This window comes from Phoenix dactylifera, chromosome 2 (assembly GCF_009389715.1).
Source record: "Phoenix dactylifera cultivar Barhee BC4 chromosome 2, palm_55x_up_171113_PBpolish2nd_filt_p, whole genome shotgun sequence".
NCBI lineage: Eukaryota > Viridiplantae > Streptophyta > Magnoliopsida > Arecales > Arecaceae > Phoenix > Phoenix dactylifera.
The window spans coordinates 18152879-18174373 of NC_052393.1; the positions used below are offsets into that span (position 1 = coordinate 18152879).

General features: G+C 37.7%; 1 protein-coding gene and 1 long non-coding RNA gene across 14 annotated transcripts; one reads left to right on the plus strand and one right to left on the minus strand.

The window, feature by feature from the left end:
- The first annotated feature begins 4372 nt into the window (after positions 1 to 4372).
- Positions 4373 to 14082, plus strand: LOC103720148. 13 transcript variants are annotated; one of them, XM_039123554.1, is made up of 3 exons: positions 4373 to 4530; positions 5494 to 5752; positions 9282 to 14073. In XM_039123554.1, exon 3 carries the CDS (start codon positions 12451 to 12453, stop codon positions 13582 to 13584), a length of 1134 nt encoding a protein of 377 aa, XP_038979482.1. In that variant the 5' UTR covers positions 4373 to 4530; positions 5494 to 5752; positions 9282 to 12450; the 3' UTR covers positions 13585 to 14073. The 13 variants fall into 13 exon arrangements, with proteins under 13 accessions (XP_038979482.1, XP_008807955.1, XP_038979488.1 ...); XM_008809733.4 differs by having other exon boundaries at positions 12441 to 14073; XM_039123560.1 differs by having other exon boundaries at positions 4379 to 4530; positions 5489 to 5752.
- On the minus strand, positions 13866 to 20270 carry LOC103720149. Its single transcript, XR_003388068.2, has 3 exons — positions 19526 to 20270; positions 15869 to 15989; positions 13866 to 15789 (listed from the first exon to the last, which is right to left on the minus strand). It is a non-coding gene; the product is annotated as an uncharacterized LOC103720149 (long non-coding RNA).
- Between the last annotated feature and the right edge of the window lie 1225 nt (positions 20271 to 21495).

Genomic DNA, 21495 nt, shown 5'->3' on the forward strand with positions numbered 1-21495 from the left:
TTGCATATGCTATAAATATTGCATCTATTGTTTTGGGTCCAATTTTCTTTCTTTTATTTTCTAGAATTTTACTTTAGCTAAGCACCCCCACACTTTTAAGTATTTTAAGTTCGATTTTCTATGTTTCCAGATTTCATATGAAGTTTTATCACTATGTTTGAATGGAATTCAATTCAAGATATAAAATGCAGTTACTGCTGCTTCCCCCCAAAGATTTTCTGGTGCACCTGAACTAATTAATATAGAGTTAACCATATCCATTAAGGTTCTATTCTTTCTCTCAGCTACTCCATTAGATTGGGGTGAATAAGGAGCTGTCACTTAATGAATTATCCTATGTTCTTCACAGAACTGAGTCAGTTCAAATGAGGTATATTGACCCCCTCTATCAGACCTTAAGATTTTAATCTTTTTATCTAGTTGGTTTTCAGCCTCTGCTTTATAGACTTTGAATTTATTTAAGACCTCATTTTTAGCTTTGATAAGATAGAGGTGACAGTATCTAAAAAGGACATCTATGAAAGTTACAAAATATTTGTTTCCATCCCTTAAGGTTCTCCCTGAGTTACATACATCACTATGTATGAGTTTAAAGAGATCAGAATCTTTACTTGCAGAGTGAAAGGGTCTTTTAGGTAATTTGGTCTCTATACATATCTCACATTTGTCATTATTCTTAAGTTCTGATTTTGGGATTAAATTTAAGTGCATTAAAAAGCAAATACAATGATTAAAGATAATTTCTCACAAAAGGCCTATGACTCTCTTATAGACCTAAGACTCATGTGCCATACATGGCTTGTTGGCGAGATAATTGAAACTACTTCCTAATCAGCCGCATGGGAAAAAATTCAAATTCAAAATCTAACTTCTCAGGTTTAGTACTAAGGTTTTCAGATGTGTAGGAAGCCATTAATATGTAGCTTAATACAGTTTTGACATCTGTAAAAACGAGAAGGTTTATGTCAAATTATTGCACTGATATCTAATTTGAACTTTAAATATCTAGTTGAAAAATCCAAAGAATAACAGTCAGATCAGCTCTAGATCGGTGGTGGAGCACTTGGCTCACTTAAATACCAGCCTTTCTTAGGCACGTATGCCTTTTTGACAAGCTTTTCTTAGACACCGTTATTCAATAGATAATTTTACTAGATATCGTTCAATTTCATCCTAAGTGCAATTTTAAGTTAGCTCCTATGAATTAACCAATTTCCTTAGTTCCGTTTGAATGGAATGTGAAAATTACTCCATGAGGAGTCCAAATGGAGGTATTAATAAACCTCTTGGAGGTTAGGCAATCTAATATTTTGCTTGAAAAATTAAGTACTAAAGTAAAGCTAGCATAAATGTATAACAACTAAAATATAACAATTTATAATTATGCAGTAAAATATATAATAAATATTGCAATCTAAAATCTAGTGCTAATAGTAAATAAACTTTTCTGGATTGTTAGCCTAGATGCACAAATATAATTGATAAATTAAATATTTCTAATATTTAAAAACAGTAAAAAAAAGAATAAACTAGCAAATAATTAACTTGACAATATAATAATAAAATGAAGAAAGAGAGAGAAGATGGCATATGGATCGAAGCACGCTGATGCGTTGTCCCAGAAAACTTTATGCCCCCCAGCACGGGTCTGCTGGCACAGATCTCCTAGAGATACGATAACCCAATACAAAACCACGTCTTCCCTATCAGTGCGCCTACAGGGAAGAAAGAAGAGCATGTTCACGCTTACAGATAGCTCAAAAAAAATTTAGAAAAATTATGAGGAGAAGAAAAATTTTCTTTATTTCTTTTCTCCCCAATGATCCCTAAAGCCCTTTTTATCTAGACTCTTGGAATAGGGAGAAGAGAAAATTTTGATTGTCTTTGAAATGATCCCTAGAGCCCTTTATATAGGCTCAGGCATGTCAAAAGAAGAAGATTCCCCTCCCGCGGATTGATGACGTATCTTTTTGTGCTTTTTTGATTCTTCGGCTTATTGCATCTTGGCCGTTTATGCTTCCTTCCTTCTTCGAGGGGCCTTTCCATTTTTGCTCTTGCGTTGAATGCATAACACTTGTCATGGTTTGCTTTTTTTGGAAATTTTTCCATATTTGCTCCCTTGCTTGTGCACGGATGCTTCCCACTTGGCCGTTGACTAATTTAGTTTTCAAAATTTTAAAATATTTAATTTAATTCAACAAAGACTTCATTGTAGGTCTCCTAAATTGCAATTGACCACTTCCATTTGCCCATCATTTCAGGATGAAGGGCAGTTGAGAACTAGAGTACTGCCTAACTTGGCCAATAGTATCGGCCCCATAGCTCTTGGATGATTTGGTCATGCATCGAGGTCCTTAGTATACATAGCTGATTACTATTGAATAGGTATCTTGCATAGGTACAGACTTCTCCCTCTTTAAGTGCTCTATAGACTTTGCAAAAGTTGGAGTCGCCTTCTTTTAATATTTTGAGTTGATTGAACCCTATGATCAGCTTACATCTACACCAGTAAACAAGTTTGTTAACTAAGGGCGTCGACTATCTTGTCCTCTACTCTTGCCTTATGGATCAGGTTGAAGGTGTACGTATTCTAGCAGGAAATTGCTCCACTTGCCCTTTCTAGAGTTCAGATTTCCCTTGGAGTTTAGGTAGCACAAGATTTCATGATCTGAGAGATACAGTATTCCAAAGCTTGGACCATGGATAAGGTAGTGCCTCCAGTATTCCAAAGCTTGGACCATGGCGTAAAGCATGAGAGATACAGTAAGAGGCATCACATGAGAATTTGAACGCCTTAGAGCGGAGTAGATGTGCTAGGGCTTTTATCATGCATCACTTGACATCTTTGAAAGCTCGATTAGTAGTTTTGGTCCTGTTGACTCTCCTTTCTTCCTGCACTTAGTCACCATTATGAAACTGAAGTTATGGATGAACCAGTAATAGAAAGTAGTCAACTCATGAAAGCTTCTAACTTCATGGATGTGGTATGAGTTGGCCATTATTTGATAGCTTTGACTTTTGCAGGATCAATTTTGATACCATTGGCGGACAATGAACCTAAGGAAGATACCCTCAGACCACATCTAGATGTACTTTTTCAAGTTCACATACATTTGCTCCCGGCTCAAAGTGCTCATGACTTGTCAAAGTTGATCCAGGTACTCCTTTGGTACTTGTTATAGACAAGAATATCGTCAAAGATGGTACTCTTTTGGTACTCCTTTGTATATGATTTGATGATACATGCTTCTTAGGTCGATCTTCGAAAGGATGGAGAGCCGGATAGCATATCAAGTATATCGTTGAGTCTAGGTATTGAGAATTGATACTTGATGATTTTTGTTGATTGCTCGACTATCAATGTGGACCATTTAACGTCCGTCCTTCTTGAGGGTGAGCAAGACTGGAACTCTTCATGGATTGGGGCTCTCCCCAATGAAGACCTTTAGTAGCAGTCCTACCTATCACTTTAGTTATTCATGCTCATTGGCGCTCATTTTGTAATGCAGAAGGTTGGGCAGTAGAGCTCTTGGGACTAAATCTACGGCACAATGCATGTCCCTTATGGGTGGAAATCCTTATGGTAGGTCTTTAGGAACCACATCCTCAAAGTTTGAAAGGAGCTACTAGATCTGTGATGGGTAGAGAGAACTACCAAGACAAAGACAAAGCTTGTATTCTTCCTCTCAAATTGTCGGGTAGAGAGAACTTAGGGTTCCGTTGGCTTCTTTTTCTCCAATTCTATCTTCTCCTTCAACTCCTTATCAGGTCTGGGCATGAACACAATCCTATTTCTATTAAAGGTAAAGGTATAAGTGTTATCACGACCGCACTAAATGACATCACAATCATAGAGCGATGAACATCCAAGAAGGAGGTGGCTAACCTTTAAGGGGATAACAACAAATTTCATAAAGATAATCACATTGTCACAATGATTAATTTTTCCCTTTATGAGATCATAGCCATCCAAAGATATCTAATATTGCAGAACCAATATATCATTATCTATTTTCATCACTTAGTATATACATGGAATTGCATATATGCAAAGGTGAAAATAAAAAAAAAAAACCAACCTTTATTTGACTCCATAATCTTGGCTAGTCAAACTCACATATATGTACACGCATACACGCGCACTTTAGAACAACTACAACAAATATTAAACGATCTCATCAATCGACTTTCTTGATGATCTTTCCCCCCATTTCACTTAGTCTATCTAAAATAGCACATGATGGAAAAAGGAATGTTCGCGGCAACTCCGCGTTCGGTTTGCCGTATCTAAGAAAGAAAGAAGCCGGCAGGCAACAGCAGCGACAGATTACCATACCTGCGAGAAGAAAACCAAGTCCATGTCTGTCTACGTATAACGGATTCCATTTGCCGTTTTATTTTACTCTCTCCCTCTCCTTTTATTATTAACCCCTCCAGAGGCCCCTATTTTCTTCCCCGAGACCGGACGAAGTGCCAACGGCGACAAACCGGAATTCGTCGGCCGTCTCTCTCTTTTTTCCAAGAGGAGAGGTAAAAAAAAAAAAGAGGAAAAATCAGACAAAAAAAGAGAGAGATAGGATTTGTTCGGATTTTTCACGTTAGATTGCAGCCATCCCCCTGAATTACTGTAATATACGGACCTTTTTGCCCTTGCAATTTTTCTGGATTTTTCTCTGCTTTTTTTTCCCCAAAAAAACCGAGTCTTTGTTCTGTGTTTTTCTTAAGACTCTTGGAATTTGACCTTGGGATGGCTTCTTTTCTGGGGTTTGCTTATGGATCAGTTTGTCGGCCTCCGATCTGGGCCATTTCTTTGCTTGTGGGATGGATCCTGCCGGGAATCGGGGTTTCTTGATGGATTCCGATCGGTATCTGGTTATGGTGAGGGTTGGGTTTAGAACAAGTTGGAGTTTTGGCGCGGATGCGTTGCAGATATCTTGGACTGAGGGGCAAGGAATGGGATATGGTGAGGGTTTGAGATTGGGCAGCCAAACTTCGATTTATGGTTTGAGGCAGCTTTCCTTTGTCTTGTTTGGAAGTTGATGTTGGGTTTTTATATGAGTTTATGTATTTTTTCCATTTTGACCTTCAGCGGACTTGATTTTGTGAGTTTTTTTTTTTTTTTTTTGACCGTATGGCAAAAGCAATATAACCTTTTATGATCCGAGGTTCCATCTAAATGATGGAAGGGGACTTGGCTTAGGCTGATGCCGGAGGCTTCGGAATAAAGCTTAAGGTTTTCTGAGATCTGGCTATTTAATTTTTAGGTTCATTTACTGGAGAAATGTTTTGTGCATCTTAACCTTACACCCGAATCAAGGGATTTTACGATTACAATCTCAAAAAAATTACTTTGAAATGCGGTAACCTGTAAGTATAGACTTTTATTGGACGTAGAACCAGTTATTAGTTGTATTCCTTTTTTTTTTTTAATTGGTCATATCTTGGGATATTTTATTAGATGACTATTGTCCTTGTTCCATAATTTAAGTGCAGGGTTTGGGATTTGGTGAATTGTGGAGCATTACTTAAACTGTAGTGGTTGAGACCAAGCCTGTACTTTCTTCAAGATTCCTAGGACATTGGATTGTTTGTTGCATGCTTTGGAAGAGTTTCTCATTGTTTTGAGGATTCTGCCTGTGTATATTTTTTTCTTCCCAAAGGAGATCAAGACTGCATTATTTATTGGAACAATATAATTATTCTATTAATTCAGAAGTTACAAGTGCGGGTCTAAAGTTCAGATTCTTTCCTGGTGAGTCTTCTAATGTTTGATGAAAATATCAAAAGAACAGTTAATAGCTTTTTAACTTGTTTTCTCTTCCTATTATTTGTTTATGAATATGTTTGTTGATTTGATGGTTTGAGTGTCTTCTCATACATTTCCTATCTGTCTTTGTTAGCTTGACTACCCAGCAAGGTAGTTTCTTCTATTGGCTTTTAATTTACTCTCTTCTATCAATTTATTGCCTATCTAAAAATACAAGTCAACTTAGTATGACAGTAAAGCTGAAGAATAATTGTCAATTGCAAGATATAGGCTTAACACCATGCTCCATATTGTATGCTAAAAGTTGGTGCATTAGAATATCCTTCCATATACATGTTTTTTTAATAGGAAGTTGTGAACTTTGATTCACTTGTGCTCAAATTAAAATTGTGAAGTTCATAAGGTTGCATGCCAAGAGAACCTTAAAAAAAAAAGGGAGAAAGAGAGAGAGAGAGAATTATGTTAAGATCTGATCCCTGGACCTCTCTCAAGTAAAGAGGGATGCCAACCAACTGAGATAAGGCTTTCTGGCTGGTTGGACAAGAGAGCCTATTGATTCATCATATGGAAACCCATGAGTTAGCAAAGACTGTCCAAGCACATTTGACAAGAACTGCACCTGAGACTTGTTATCTTTCGCTTTCAGCGAGTACTTCGATTGATTATTTGAAACTTAATTAAAATTTTGAATGTTTTAGGGCCTGATTCTACATTCTCATATGGTTCAAAAAGGCTTATATATAGTTTCTTGGCCTTTGTTTCCCTACTCATGTAGTCTGTATAATGGTATCATTACGTACAAGTTTTTCATAATCATTAATGGTTGATCCTTTGCAGTCTTATTCCTCTGGTCACTCCTTGGTTTTGCATAATATGGTTTCATACTCCAATTTTCACTTTTTTTGGGGAGTCTGCATCTTTAAGCCGCAAAATTAAGTTTCTCGCCAAGTCTCAGAGTATGATCATAAGGTTTAGCTCCATATTTTAGATACCATCTCTGGGATCATTAGTTCCAATTGGATCATGATATTCACATACCAAACCATGTGGAAGCCCATTTTCTGAAACATGTTTGACTAGATGGATTTAGTATTACTTATTAATCACTTTCTGTAACATGCTCATTAGTATATTTAACTCCAAAAAAATTTTAAAAAGGGAATTTTTGCTTTCTAGAGTTAAAAACAAAGGGAATTTTTGTGTTTTCACAACTATTTGTCAATTTTTGCTCTTTTTATGTAAAAGGAATAAATAGCTTACCTAGAATCAAGGTTCGCCGTACCGGTACCGAACTCCGTACCGGTGCCGCACTAGTATAGGCGTACCGAGTGTCGGTACGGTACCGTACGCTCGGTACCGACCGTACCGACATTGGTGTACCGATACCGGTACCCATCGGTACGGGTACGGTACGCTCGGTACCGACTGGTACCGACCGGTACAGCGAACCTTGCCTAGAATGATGTCTGTTTAACTAGATGTGCCTACAAATGGGCTACTGATGGTGGAAACTAGATTTTTTTGATTTGTATGAGTTTCTATTTTTTTGTTCGTCCATTTTATAGTTGAGTAATTTTTCTAGTTTCATGCCCTGTTTGTATGTTTTATATTTTTTTGAAAGAAATTGGAAAAAATCCTGTGATCTGTGATCCATCCACAATCCAACATGATATGACCCTCTCTATGATTTATGCTGTGATCCAAATCTTGAAAACGTAGTTTGTTGATTTTCACAAGATGCTGACACCATTGAGTAGAAAAGAAAGTTCGTACAAGTGTACGGAATTTGAAATCTGCCAAGGGTCTAGAAGTAGGAGGCATAAAAATTGAAGATCATGCAACTGCAGATACATCCTTAAATTTTGTGATGATTTGAGGTAGAAAGTAGGAAACTTCAGGTCTAACACCGAGTAAAACCTTCCTGCTCAAGATTAATAGAACATTTAAATATTTGATGATTATATTTCGAGATATTATTGATTTAGAGGGCAAATTGACTATGTCTGTATGCGTGTACTATTGCATTTTTCATCAATGGTGATTTTTCATGTTCAGGCATTTGATGGCTAGTATATGACCATGTCCATTGACGGCCAAGATTAGAATAATGCGAAAATTTAATGACGTTTTTTTTTTGAGAAGTGCCAAATTTTGATGATTTGAACATAGAAGACGCCATTTTGACATTCCATGTATCCAATCTTGGAGCATGAGCCTGGATTTATCATGATGATTGCTGGATGAGATTGGAAGTAAATTGAGGCAATCCAGCTTAGATTTTAAGTATCTTTTTTTCTCCAAAGTTTTCTCTCTTGCAATTTTAATTATAGAAGTCTTGGACTTGAAATTTTGTAGTTTTTGAGGGCTTATTATAGCTTTCAGGCTAGCTAGATGTAGGGCTGAGATTAGATTATTAGATGATCTTTGCTGGTGAATTTTTCCTTTAGAAAGATGATAGGTTATATTTGGGAACACGGTCTTGAATTTTTTGGCCTTAAATTGATTGTCCTAGTGTATAGAAAGTGAGAAGAATTGTGGAGTAGGTGAAAAGGAGATCGTATAGACTTGAGAGACAAAGATATGGGCTATAGTCCAATTCATGTGGGGTTACATGAGATAGCTGAAACCTCTATGCAGTCTTTCGCACTTTGTTACCCCTAGAGTAATAAGTGTCATGTGATTATTTTTTAAGCTTTTCCTTTTATGGAAAAAATTAGGGAGGAATCTCACCCTGTTAGGAAGTGTGTAGAAGTTTGGGATGTTCCAGACTAAGCTATTTCTGTTGTAACATCCAGAGTTTTGGATGTACATAACAGCTGCTTTTTCCTGCCCTGTCTTATAAATGATGGAATTATTATAGATTCCAAAGCAAAGTTGCTTTTCACTGTCATGTCATTGATTGGCTTCTATTTTCCATCAATTTCCTTAAGTCTTGTTTCTTAAAGTTAGATTTTATTATTGTTAATTGAATCTTGGTTCCCTGATTTATATATTTTGGTGTATCCTGGTATTCTCTGTTGTGTACGTAGATTTTATAGTTATCATGTGTCTGGTGCTTATCTTGGTGATATACTAAGCTGTTTTCCATAATTAATATTTATGGTGTGTGTGTGTGTGTGTATGTGTTTAACTGTCTACAAGCAAATATGCATCTCAAGAATAAGAAATAAGAAATGGCTTTCATCTAGCTATGCTTTTGTAAAGATTTTATTCTGCAATAATTCATAAAAGAATTATGTTACCTAACTGATGTTTTCTTTGCTTGGAATTTAAGGACTTATCTCTCCTTTATATTTATCCTCATTCTTCAATTCACATGAGGGTTGTGTTACAGTTCTTGTGGTTTGCTAGCTTCATTTAAACAAGGCTCTGTTGGAAGTTCTCTGTATGTGATAATATACTTCCATATTGATGGAGTTTGCATGGAAAAATAAAGGAGTGTCCTTGAAGATATTAAGACTGGAAAATGAGAATTCTATGTAATGCTCCAATCCAGTCCCTTCTCTTTCTGCAGGGGCAACTTGGAACAGGGACTCTCTCCTATTGCCTAGAGGCTGTTTGGATCAGAAATGCAAATTTCACTGTTTTGAGACAATCTTTGCTTATTATGACCTCTGATTTTTATGCTTTTTGCAGTTCAGGTTACTTTCTTTTTTCTCTCCTTATATTGTCACCTTGCCATGGTGTTGTTTTGCTGTACTGAAAACTTCTGCCAACATCAGCGGGCAAGAATCTTCATCTTCCATTATAGTGTTGTGGTGTTGGGAGAGACAATAAGGGTATGGTGCTCGTTGCTTTACATGGATGAAGCACCTTTATATTGTCCAGAAGTAGAGGATGCATTAGAAATTCACATTCCGACGGTATTGATGCGTCTCACATATACTGTATTTTTTCTGATGAGAATATGGTACCCAAGATGCCCCTAGGACACTAGTTCTCTCGTGGACCAGGACGTTCCAAATGTCGTGGCTGGTGTTGATCGAGATAGACTGAGATGCTTGCATCACGACACTTGGGACAGCTTGGCATCCCAGAATTGCTTTCCTTTTTCTCTTCATTCTTGTTTTTAGTGGTCCTTCCGGTCCATCCCGATCTAAACGACACCATATTGACTCCAGGATCAAATCGGGGCACAAGGTTTTAAATACCGATGAAATGGCGGGGCATCCTACTGTCTCGAGTGTCAAGATGGAACTTGTTAGGAAATAGACCAGGGCGGGATGGAACATCCAGCGTCCCAATTATCAGTACATGGGGCATCTTGTCCCACAGGAACCATAGAAAAGTCGGGATAGCCCCGTCCTAACTATGTTTGAAACATTGCTAGGATAGGTATTTGAATTGACACTTTAATCCTTGGGCTACATGGTAAATTGAAAGTTCTTTTAAATATAAAGTTCTAATGCTAATCATAATGTGGCATCAAGTGTAATCTTTGCAACTCTTTTTTAAGAACACATAAAAACTCCGGTAGTAGAGTTTTAGGCATATAAATTGTAAGAGATTTTACAATATAGGCACCTAATGTGATGGTATTTCTCACATGAATCTGGCATTATCATCTTTCAATACTTTTCCTCTTGAAGTTGTGATCTATGGCTAGCTACATAATGTAGAGTAATGTCGATGGAAGCCATGATGTTCCTACTATTGAGATAGCAAGAAGGTAAAGACACCATTTCCCCATTCTTAAATTGTGGTTTGTATTTAAGATATATATATATATATATTCAAAAGATGAAATTATGAACTTTTTGAAAAGAAGCCTATTATGGGATACAATGACTGGTACAATCTTTACATACCCTTGATTCATAATATTTATAGTGATTTAGATTTACATGAATATTGCAATAAAAAGACCTGATTGAGGAATCATTGGAGAATATTCATCTTAATGTTCCTATCTTTCATGAAACATTGTTATAAGGATCCTCTCAAGGAAGTTTTCATGTGCCTTGGTGGAACATGATTGGGGACCTACCCAAATATTGCTTATGTAGGATGCTGTCCTGTGATCATTATGAACATAGGATAGAATCTGTACCTATTTCAGTTTGATAGACAAAGTTGTTGATAGAAACACGGTGACAAATTAGTGAAAGCCTCTACATTGTTACTGTCATTGGGGAATATATTGCTTTCTGATGGTTTGGTTTAGAAATTCTAATTTACTTGCTGTCTTGTAGTTTAGTTTTTTAAAGTATAGGGTAAGTTTGCAAGCAAATCAGGTTAGATCAGGGACTGGCTCGACCCAAATCCAATCCATATCTGAATTAGGTTAAGAAATTGAATCCAAGGCTAGTCCATTTTCCTTGAGGTTGGATCAGTTCAGGTTTGAGGTTTATTTTATCTATCTGATATTTTGGGTCAAACAGAGTTATGAATAATTGACACATACCATAAGGAATGTCCATAAATAAATCATTTAATTATTTGGTATGGGAAAATAGCAATTAGACAATGTGCAAACATCATTAACAACCCGTTTCACGTAATATTTCATTGGTAACTATGCATAAATTATAAGTAAAAAATATTAATTGATGATCAACTATACAAAAGTTGTTACTCTGAATAAATAAAATTATAAGATTCGAAGAGCGCTATGAAAATATTGTTTAGATTTGGGTATCTGGTGATCCAAATCTAATCCATGTTTGGAACGTGTCATAATTTTCAATTGAAGCCTAGTCCAAATAACCGTGGTTCGGGTTGGGCCAAGTTATTTTTGGATTGGTTCCATATGGGAAACGGCTCAACCAATCCACTTGCAGGAGTACACAGGGTTTAGTTGGTTGTTTATAGTCTAGGATAAGCTTAAGGGCAAACATTATCCATCCAACATTTCGTTTCCCAAACTACACACCACCTCGGTCACATATGCGAGATGCATTGGGCCAATGCAATTATACAAGTGCCTAGGCATGTGATCTGTAGCCTAGCCGAATATTGGGGACACTTGAGCATTAGGCGTGGCTGTTAAGGGGCTGCATATGTCTATGGGGCTGGCTGGCTGCATAGGCCACTTTTTAGAATGGTGCATCACCGAATGGTTTAGTAAAGATGAAGCACATAAAACTCTAGGATGTATGGGAAGATGCTGGAGCAAGCTAGAACAAGTTTACATCTTGAGTTATTTTAATGTAATTATTTTGTTTTCTATGTATATAGGAATAATTGAAAGAAACATAGTTTGAATGGCCTATGGAGATATTGGTATAGAACATCTTTTCATATAAGCGTTTTATTTTCTTTAGGAGTCAATTTTTGAGATTGGTGTTAAAGTTTGGTTTCGTATGAAAAACGGAGTAAAAAGTTTTTGTTGTCAACTATCACCTCAACTATTAGTTGAGGAAGTTATCCTGCTTCATATTCTCTCTCGTTATTCTTTAGGTCAATGCATTCTCATGCTACAAATTTGACAATCAATAAGTCTTCTAAGGTACTTGACTCTTGTAAAAGTGCAGGTGAGGGAGACAAGCTGTCCAGGTAATGAAAATGAGAAAAGTAATAATCTATTTGAGTTTTATGTTAGTATATAATTATTGAATGCAAATATTAGCTCTGGCATAAATTGAAAATTTTGAAATAAACTTGGAATCTCTAGATTTACTTTTTTCATAGACGCTCGGAAGTTTTAATAACATTGTGAATAACTTGATCCCAGTGCATTCAAGATGGAAGATATGAATGGAAGCAGTTCTACTATTTCAGATATTGCTGCTTTGCACAAGGAATGGGATGAGATTTCATGCCCAATTTGCATGGACCATCCTCATAATGCTGTCCTCCTGATCTGCAGTTCTCAGGAGAAAGGCTGCAGATCTTACATCTGCGATACTAGTTACCGACATTCCAATTGCCTGGACCGATTCAAAAAACTGAAAGTGAACAATAGGGACAGCTCTTCTCAGCAGAGCTCTTCCATCTTCGAGAATTCTGACACTGGAAATCTTGCACAGAGGGATCCTCATAATGCCGATTCTGAATCTATTTTTGGGGGCCCGAGGACCAGAGGAAACTTGGTGGAAACCCATGAAGATAATGGCTTTGAAGAAAATAATGGAGGGGTCTCTTCAGGCATACTTGAAGAATTGGAAGAAAATGATAATGGCCAAGAACCTGAGAGATCGACAGAAGCTCAGGGGGAAGAAAGAAACAGACTGCAGGAATCTGTTGGCAGTAATGCATCAGACGAGAACTGCCTGAAGTGTCCCCTTTGCCGAGGTACTGTCATGGGTTGGATGATTGTTAAAGAAGCAAGACAGTATCTGGACCAGAAGCCAAGGACCTGCTCTCGGGAATCATGTTCATTTTCTGGCAACTACAGGGAGCTGCGCAGACATGCCCGGAGAGTCCACCCTCTGACAAGGCCTGCTGATGTGGACCCATCACGACAGCGTGCCTGGCGCCGCCTGGAACACCAGCGGGAGTATGGTGACATCCTCAGTGCTATCAGATCAGCAATGCCTGGTGCAATTGTGCTAGGTGATTATGTCATAGACAATGGAGATGGGATATCCCGTGACAGGGAAAGCAGTGGATCAGATGAAGGGGGTGGACCGTGGTGGACGACATTTTTTCTATTCCATATGATTGGCAGCCCTATTGGGTCCCTTGGTGAGCGAAGGGGCTCATCCAGGGCTTGGCAGACACATCGACGCGCAGGACACCGTAATCTATGGGGGGAGAACCTATTGGGTCTGCAAGAAGATGATGATGATGATGATGGGAACCTAGATGATGACATTCCAATACCGAGGAGGCGTCGGAGGTTCATGAGATCCAGACCTGATGACGAGCAGTCATGAGAATTAACTTCTGGTAATTATATGCTTTCCAGCTATACCTGAAGTTTTCTTTCCCACGAGTCACTGGTGATTGGTCCTGTTATCTTTTTTTTCACCTTGATATGGAAATTTGATCTGACAGTGCTGCCTTGCTCTGCTAAATGTTATGTTGATAGTTCCAGGCTGTTGCAGTCACTGGATTGGGAAATTCTGGAGCTGTGGAGGGACAGGTCTCGAGATTACATTGGATGGTTGGAATGGCTTGTTCTGTGTTGATTTATTATGCTAGCAATTGACATGTCTTCTGTAATGATAAATATACTTATATGTAGACTTGGTATGGATAATTAAAGCTTAGTGGTTGCGAGCCTGATCTGGATGCTTGCACCATCTGGTTTGGTCTTCTAAAAAATTATTTTACTGGTGAAACATGCCCAAGTGGCATTCATCAAATGTACAGAATGACATTTGTAAGGCATTTCAAACACAGCTGTTCTATTGCAGTGATTTCAGGTGTCAGTTATAAAGATATTCCCTGGTTTTTTAAATTATTAAGTAGTGCATCTCCTGATGTCAGATCCAGCTGCAAAAACTACTTCAGTGATCTTTTGATTTCTTTTTACAAGATACAAGCTCAGGATTTGGTTGACGAGCCCTGTTAATCGAGCATAGCCAAAAGGCATTTTGTTTGAAGATCATATACAGATTTGCATGGTTTCCGCTGATTACCTAATTTTATACTCAAAGCTTATAGGTGAACTACCGTTGGTTTTTTTTTTTTTTTTTGTAATTTATTTCTACTTTTTGACAAGGGAAAGATCCATCATAGGCGCTAACATGCAATATGGGTGTCCAAGGCATCCCAGGCTGACAGCTAAATCTTGGCTCCTTCAGGATTGCAGGTGTTTGAACTTGATGGTGACCGAACCCAAAATATGCAGATTGGACAGCATCAACTCTTCCCTTTCACTTCAGACTAAGTCATGGCATGGTCCATAAAGTTATGATATTAATGATTGCTTAAAGAAGCTTACCCTTGCTGTTTTTTGGTGGATTTACATTTGTTTCGCTTTTTATTCATATTTTGTAGCTCGGGATACCACCTCTTCGGTTTCCATTTGTGGGTGATGAGAAAATATGCAGCTGTATTTAACTTTCAAGTGGGTGGCCGGGTTGCATTGCTAGTTTATCACAGACTCATTGAATGGGATGGGCTGTCATTTTGTGTTGGTGTTTATATTCTTTTCAGAATTACTGGAGAAAGCTTACATTTGGTAATCAGATCATCAGATACTTTGCTATCTCGGCTATGAAGTGTACAGCCAGATTTGCTTGGTATGCAGTTGCCAGTGAATTATGCCATATATCCTTTTGAGAAAAAAGTTATGTTATTTTTTAAGTTTCAGTCCTATTTTCTTTAAGTACCTAGCAGTCCTGGTCATCCCCTTCCAATTAAATAATACATAAGCTTCATTAGCTCCGCAGTCCTTAATTATTTTACAGCTTAATTTCAAGCCATCTGCAAGAAAACCCTCGGTTCCTTCCTGCGCAAAGATGAGAACTTTTGAGCACCTTACATCGGATGTTTACCGGTCTTGCTGGTGGATTTTTTGCATGTCCTCTTAAAATTGATATTGAGATCCTATCCAGCCAAGGCAGCTCAGTTCTGTTTTATTCTGCCTGAGATGAGTGATTGAAGGGCATGGCAGATTTTAATTTATGTTAAATAAAAGCAGCTCAGATAGTAAAATATGCAATTGTGTGATCTAGAATTTTGGCAAGTTAGTTCTTATGCTTCTTTCCATGCATAATTTGATTTCATCAATCCATAATTCCCCTTAAATGAGTTTTGGCTTAAACCCACAAAAAACTATTTTAAAGTTCTTTCAAAAACACATATGCTATCAGGTAGAATGTTCATTCAGGGTGAGTATTGGAAATCGAGTCAGAGATCAAGATATGTATGACTTACAAATCCCTTGGAATGCTGCAATTTATGAAGATGTTATCCAGGTCTTCCTCCACAGCCATCAATGATATCTTAGGAGGGCCTCACAGCTGATCAGGAGGCTAATTATTTACACATTTGCAAAACGTCTGTACAACAGCACAAGGCTTTCACAACAACCCAGGATCAGTTTCTGGTCAGGAAGGCTCCAGAGGAGAGTATAGCGTTTACAAGCCATTGCCTACTGAATGCAATCCTCCCATGAATTGTACCAGCATCTGTTAGTAATGTACAGCAAGTAAGCTGGCAGTCACCCTCTAGACTAGCTCGAAGCACAAACTAATGAGCAGGCATTACCTATTTTTTCTTGTCGATGACCAGCTTGTTACCTTCAGAATCTTTATTAGCCTGGGAATGATGTTTCTCTTTGCCACTTTGACAGTTTACATGTATCACACTCTTCCTTTTGATGGCCAATCTAAAGCTTGACAAAAAAACAAAAAAAAAGACAAATTCATCAGCATGTGAATGATGGCAGTGACAAGAAGAGCCTATTTATTCCATCTCAAATGATTTTCGAGTATGTAGTGATTTTAGTACTTGCATGATGTTCATCCTAGCTATCCACTGCACTTTTATAAGGCAAGAATCTATATTATGAGTATGTGATGAGATATTCTCCATCATGGTTTCCTCACCACATCAAAAAACCAATGGTAACACATAGCCTTCTTGGTATGTCAAGATTAACAAAGGTTACCAGTTGTTGATCTCAAACCAACCTGGAAATCCTACATTATATATGAGAAAAGAGAAACTTTATGTATTTGATTAAAACCTAATTAATCAATAATACCTTTGTATCATTTAAACTCATGCACCAACATATTTAAGTATGAGAGGCTTGGAGGCCTCTCTGGTGTCCGAAAAATTTTAACATGCAATCTGTAAAGAGCAAATTCATCTCATACGATGTTTAAGTTGATAAAAGTTAATGAAGATTGTGCAGTGATAGGCTGCTGCACTCGGTTATTCTTGTCTTGTTTTAGTACTAAAAAATTCATGGTTATAAGCATAACTAAAACAAGCAAAGATAAAGCCATCTAGTATGTTTAAGGTATTATGGCATAAGAGCTCTTGTTGCACCCATGGTCTGCTTTCTTAACCTGATGTGACGATGTATGCCACACTAATCTGACAATTGAATTATCTCATGCCTCTGCAACAATCTTTACTTTCCTACATGATTCATGGTGGTTAGGTTGATTTTCACATGGGAGGTCTGCTGAAGTTTGAAATTTGTTAAAGGACTAATTGATCATAGCAAGCAGGGTTTGCCATCTTAGTACCGGACCTCATTCTGGTACCATCTTGTTACTATGTCGGTACGCCTGGTATAGAGGCCAGTTTGGGGTGCCGACACTCGGTGCATCTCTCGTACCACGTACCAGTTCGGTACTAGTATGGTCGGTACACACCAGTTGGATCGATACGGAAAACCATGATAACAAGGGCTTCCCATTTGTGTGATCAAGTTTTCCAGAGGAAGTATTTTATCAAAGGGCCACAGTTTTGATTAAAGAATGGTAATGAATGCAATATTCTTGTCTCTCCAAAATCCACCCTCATTTCAAGCTTTATATTGTTGGTATGGAGCTTTTCCTAAAGTTCAATTCTACCTCTAATCCGGTTTGGGAGAGGAGCAGTTTGGTTTGGGTATAAACAATACCAATTCATTGCAAAATAAAAATAAATTTCTACAAGTATGTGATCTTCACAGGTCTTGATTGCTTGTGCCATCTTAACCCTCTTAATCCACAGCTTATATTCTTGAGGTGATTGGATATGTTCCAATGAATCTTCTTTCATCAATATCAACTAGTTCGCTTTTGTTCTAGTTGTTTGAGCTTGGGTTACATGTAACAAGGAACCATTTACTCTTGTCGTGACTGCATGTTTTACATTATCTTCATGTTCCATATTATCATCCACTGGTTTTAAAGCTTGGGAGACCTTAGTTATACTTGAGTGCTTTCTTTGTAATTTTATCTGATGACTGAAGCTAAAGCAAGTAGAGATTAAAGATGTTGAACCAAAAATAAATCAAGTCATTAACACTGAGGAGTTAAGGTGCAAGTCTTCTGGATTTCCATTATAGAAGAGGTGTACCAGAAGAAATAAAGTATGACATAAATTAAGTGGAAGAAACATGGTTAAGCATAAAATTAATGTGCTTGGATTAACAAATTTTAGTAAGAAAATACAAATTTGCATGATTAAGTGGTATGCATTGGTTTAGTGTCAACTGTCCCCAGAGAGATGGTTTAGTATCAAACTATCAAAGTGAAGTAAACAGTATAAAGTATAAAATATTCGAAAGTGAAGTAAAAAATATTCCATATTTTTTGGCATTTTAGTGCATGCATAAGTTTATGGTGTAAAATAAAAGAAAGAAAGAAATGTAAGATGGCAAGAATCATCAGTCACTAAATTACAGCACCAACCATGCTCTTCAAAGATGCTCTTCCTGTTTCTCTCCATAATCCAAATGTCACTCTAAACCATGGACAGTATAAAATTGGGTGATTCTAAGCAAACAAACAACCATACAAATATCTACACAAAAATAGGGTCTAGGTCACCCTCCATGCACATGGACTTTCACCCCAAGGTTACATATGCCGTAACCCTATTTCATGATTTGCCACTAGAGCCGTGTCTCAGTTTAACATCTCTCTGTAAAACTTATTGTTCCTTGGATTCCCATTGTTCCAATTAACATCCCACTCATGCTTTAGAATCAGACATATATATCTTTCCTGTTCCTTCTCGATAAAGGCTAAACATGCATGCTATGGAGAAAGAAATATAAGCACAAGGAAAAAGGAAAGTGGAAGAAACACCCTAAGAAATTGTATTCAGAATAATTAAAATCTGCTTGTATTACAAAATCCAACGCCCCTGACATAAGGAGATTTATCCTACCTGATTAGGAGAACTAAGATTTCTGGAAACAACAATTTCCTACTTTAGGTCTCTGTTGACCACAAGATGATGGATTTGAAGCTGAAACTTTGGGTCAACAGATTTTGTTTATTGGTAGCTTGCAATGAATGCATATTCCAGATTTGAGTTACAATGGCAATTCTTATGAGTCCTTTTACCATCAATTCAGTTTTTGTCATTCTTGGCCTTAGCTTTTCCATGAAATCTGTGACTAGGAAAGCTACATCATTTCTTTTATTAATTGCAAACGTCATCGAAGCCTGGGTATGCCCTTGCATAAAAGGTGCAAATTACAAGCTATGCATGTTGCATGATTTTTCTCTATGACAACGTGAATATCTCTCGTTATATAGCCTCTTACACTAGCCCACAAGGTGTTTTTAGTTGCTTCACCTCAAGAGATTAAGCAAGACAACCTCTAATAAGGGAGCTTCTAAACTATTTCACTAAGTTTTCTCTAGTCCACCAGAATCCTTTTGAATCCATCAATTCTCTTTATAGAAGTTCATTTTCAAGATATATAGCTAACCATTCAAGAGAATTATGCTACCTTGGTGATCATCTGCTATTATTTGAGCCTGAAATTTCTTGTACTTCATTTTAGCTATCAAATGTTCAACATGTTATTCGCATCTCACATTTCCATAAACGAGAGTGCTTGTGCATCCTTGCGGCCTATTTTGCCTAACCAAGAGCATTGGAGAATATTAGATCTTTTTTTGTGGGGTTATGGGCATCTTCAAACACCTTCAACATATCAAGAGCTCGACTTGATCAGCAGGTACATCACTGGTGGTGATAATTTTGCAAGCATCAGAATCACTCGACAGTCGAACACTTGATAATTTTTAGCATTATGAGATATCATGCTCTAAATTGGTAAGTAGCTGATTCTGATAGGATATGATGCGTTAAAGTCTCTTTTATGTGTTTATGAGTTTGCTCCCCAGAATATCCCCCAAATCTCACTACAGAATGAACAGTTAGGGCTGCATATAAGAATGTTACCTCTTTCTGATCACCTTCTTCACTGAATGACACAAATGCAAGACCCTCCCACTCCCTTAAACTTCCCCTCTTCCAGCACATTGTAAAGATCCCATAGCAGTACATCAGATAAGATCGAGCCTTCAATAACATGCTTCAGTTCAGAAGTTGATCGACAAATTAAGGGTCATAAAATGTCGAATGTAACTTTGAACCTCGGGTGGAATTCCTGGACGTGGGCAAGGTCCCTGCCATGAGCATCAGGCCAGCTCACTTTCCTCCTCCCATCCTTCCCCATCACCTCCTCCTCCTCCTCCTCCTGCTGCCGCCGCTGCTCTCCCACTCTGCTTGGTTTCTTGAGACTGCTCTTTAGGGGGACAGGATGAGGCTGTGTGCATGGTTTATGAGATGCACCTCTGCCATTGGCATGACCAGCTAATTTCCCATTCACAGCCTCGCTGTCCTTTGCGCCCTCTCTTCCCTCAATGCTCTTGCTGCTCTGATGCTTCGGTGGTGCATAACAAGAGCACACAAGGGAGCTGCACCTGCTCTCCCCCGAAGTTGCCAGGAATACTGATGCTTCGGCCTCCTCTCTCTCTCTCTCTATTTGTGCAGTGTCCTGACCAGCTCTAGAGAATGGCTACAGTTCTAGATAGAAGGGTTGTTCAGGTTGCGACAGGGGAGCTCGGCGTCATATCAAAAGCCGGCAGGAGACAAGAGTCACAAGATGGCTGCTTCTGAATTGGAGACTGGGTGGCACTCACTTCAGGAGGTGGGGATCTATGGTCTCCATTTTTTGTGTGTGTGTGTGTGTGTCTTTTGACCTTCTCCACTTTGGATGGATGGCCTTGCGGCTTCGCTGGAGGGTACTGCTCCTCATGGCTCATACGAGAGGGGAGGGGACAGCCGATGGGGAAACCTGAAAGTAAAAAGCTAAGATTAAAAAAGCAATAAGAAAAGCATAGGTAGATGGATGGTTCCCGGACTCCGCTTTTCTGAAGTGTTGTTTTATAGAACAATGTACTCCGTCCAGACTTCCTTTTTCAGAATTAGATTCTAGTTGACTTTGTCGTGGACATCGACATACCTATACTTTTATCGTGATGAAAAAGTATATTGGTAATTAGAAATATATAGAAATAGCAATAAGTATATTGGTAATTAGAAAAACACAACATAAAAAAATAATTAACATCACAACTATTAGTGAATTTCATTTTTTTTTTTTTGCATATAGTTTCCAATACTTTGTTGAAATTATATAAAAGAAAGTCCTCATCTCTATTTACAAATCAGGGTAGAAATAATAATTATTTTCAATCTCTGATTATTGACCTTAATTAAATTAATTAGAGATAGAAAATCATTATTTTATCTTTTTTAATTTCAACTTAGGTTCATTCTTCATTTGTGACTTCGAACTTTACTTGGCCAAACTCACTCACCACTAAACCAATACTCCTCCTTCCCCCTCTACTATAAGGGGCAACGATGCCCTGAATCGCCAACAGCAATCTCGCTCCACTCATGTGATCCCTCACACCAACACAATTGCACCGATCTTCTTGCTCCATCTCCTTCCCCCGCTTGTGAATACTTGCAACTTTGACTTGAAAAATTGCCGTATACTCATAAGATACTTCTTCACAAGCATGCATGGCTTCATAATGTCATAATAATCATACCAGAATAAACTTGAGCAACTAAAATACAAATTCTAAATTCTAATAATTAATATATCCAACGAAATAGAAATATCCAAAATTTTTATTCACAAGAATTTTATATCAATTGTACTCCAAACATTGATCAAGACAGAAAATCTATAACATATGTCCAATAATAAACTAAGAAAATAATACTAATTCTAAGCTGCATCAACACAATCAACTCTCACTTTTATCATATGCCCATAGCAGTATCTTATCAGTGACCAATTCTTCCAATGTATAGTGAAGAAAAAGTTCAAATAATAAGCTTAAGAAATTAAT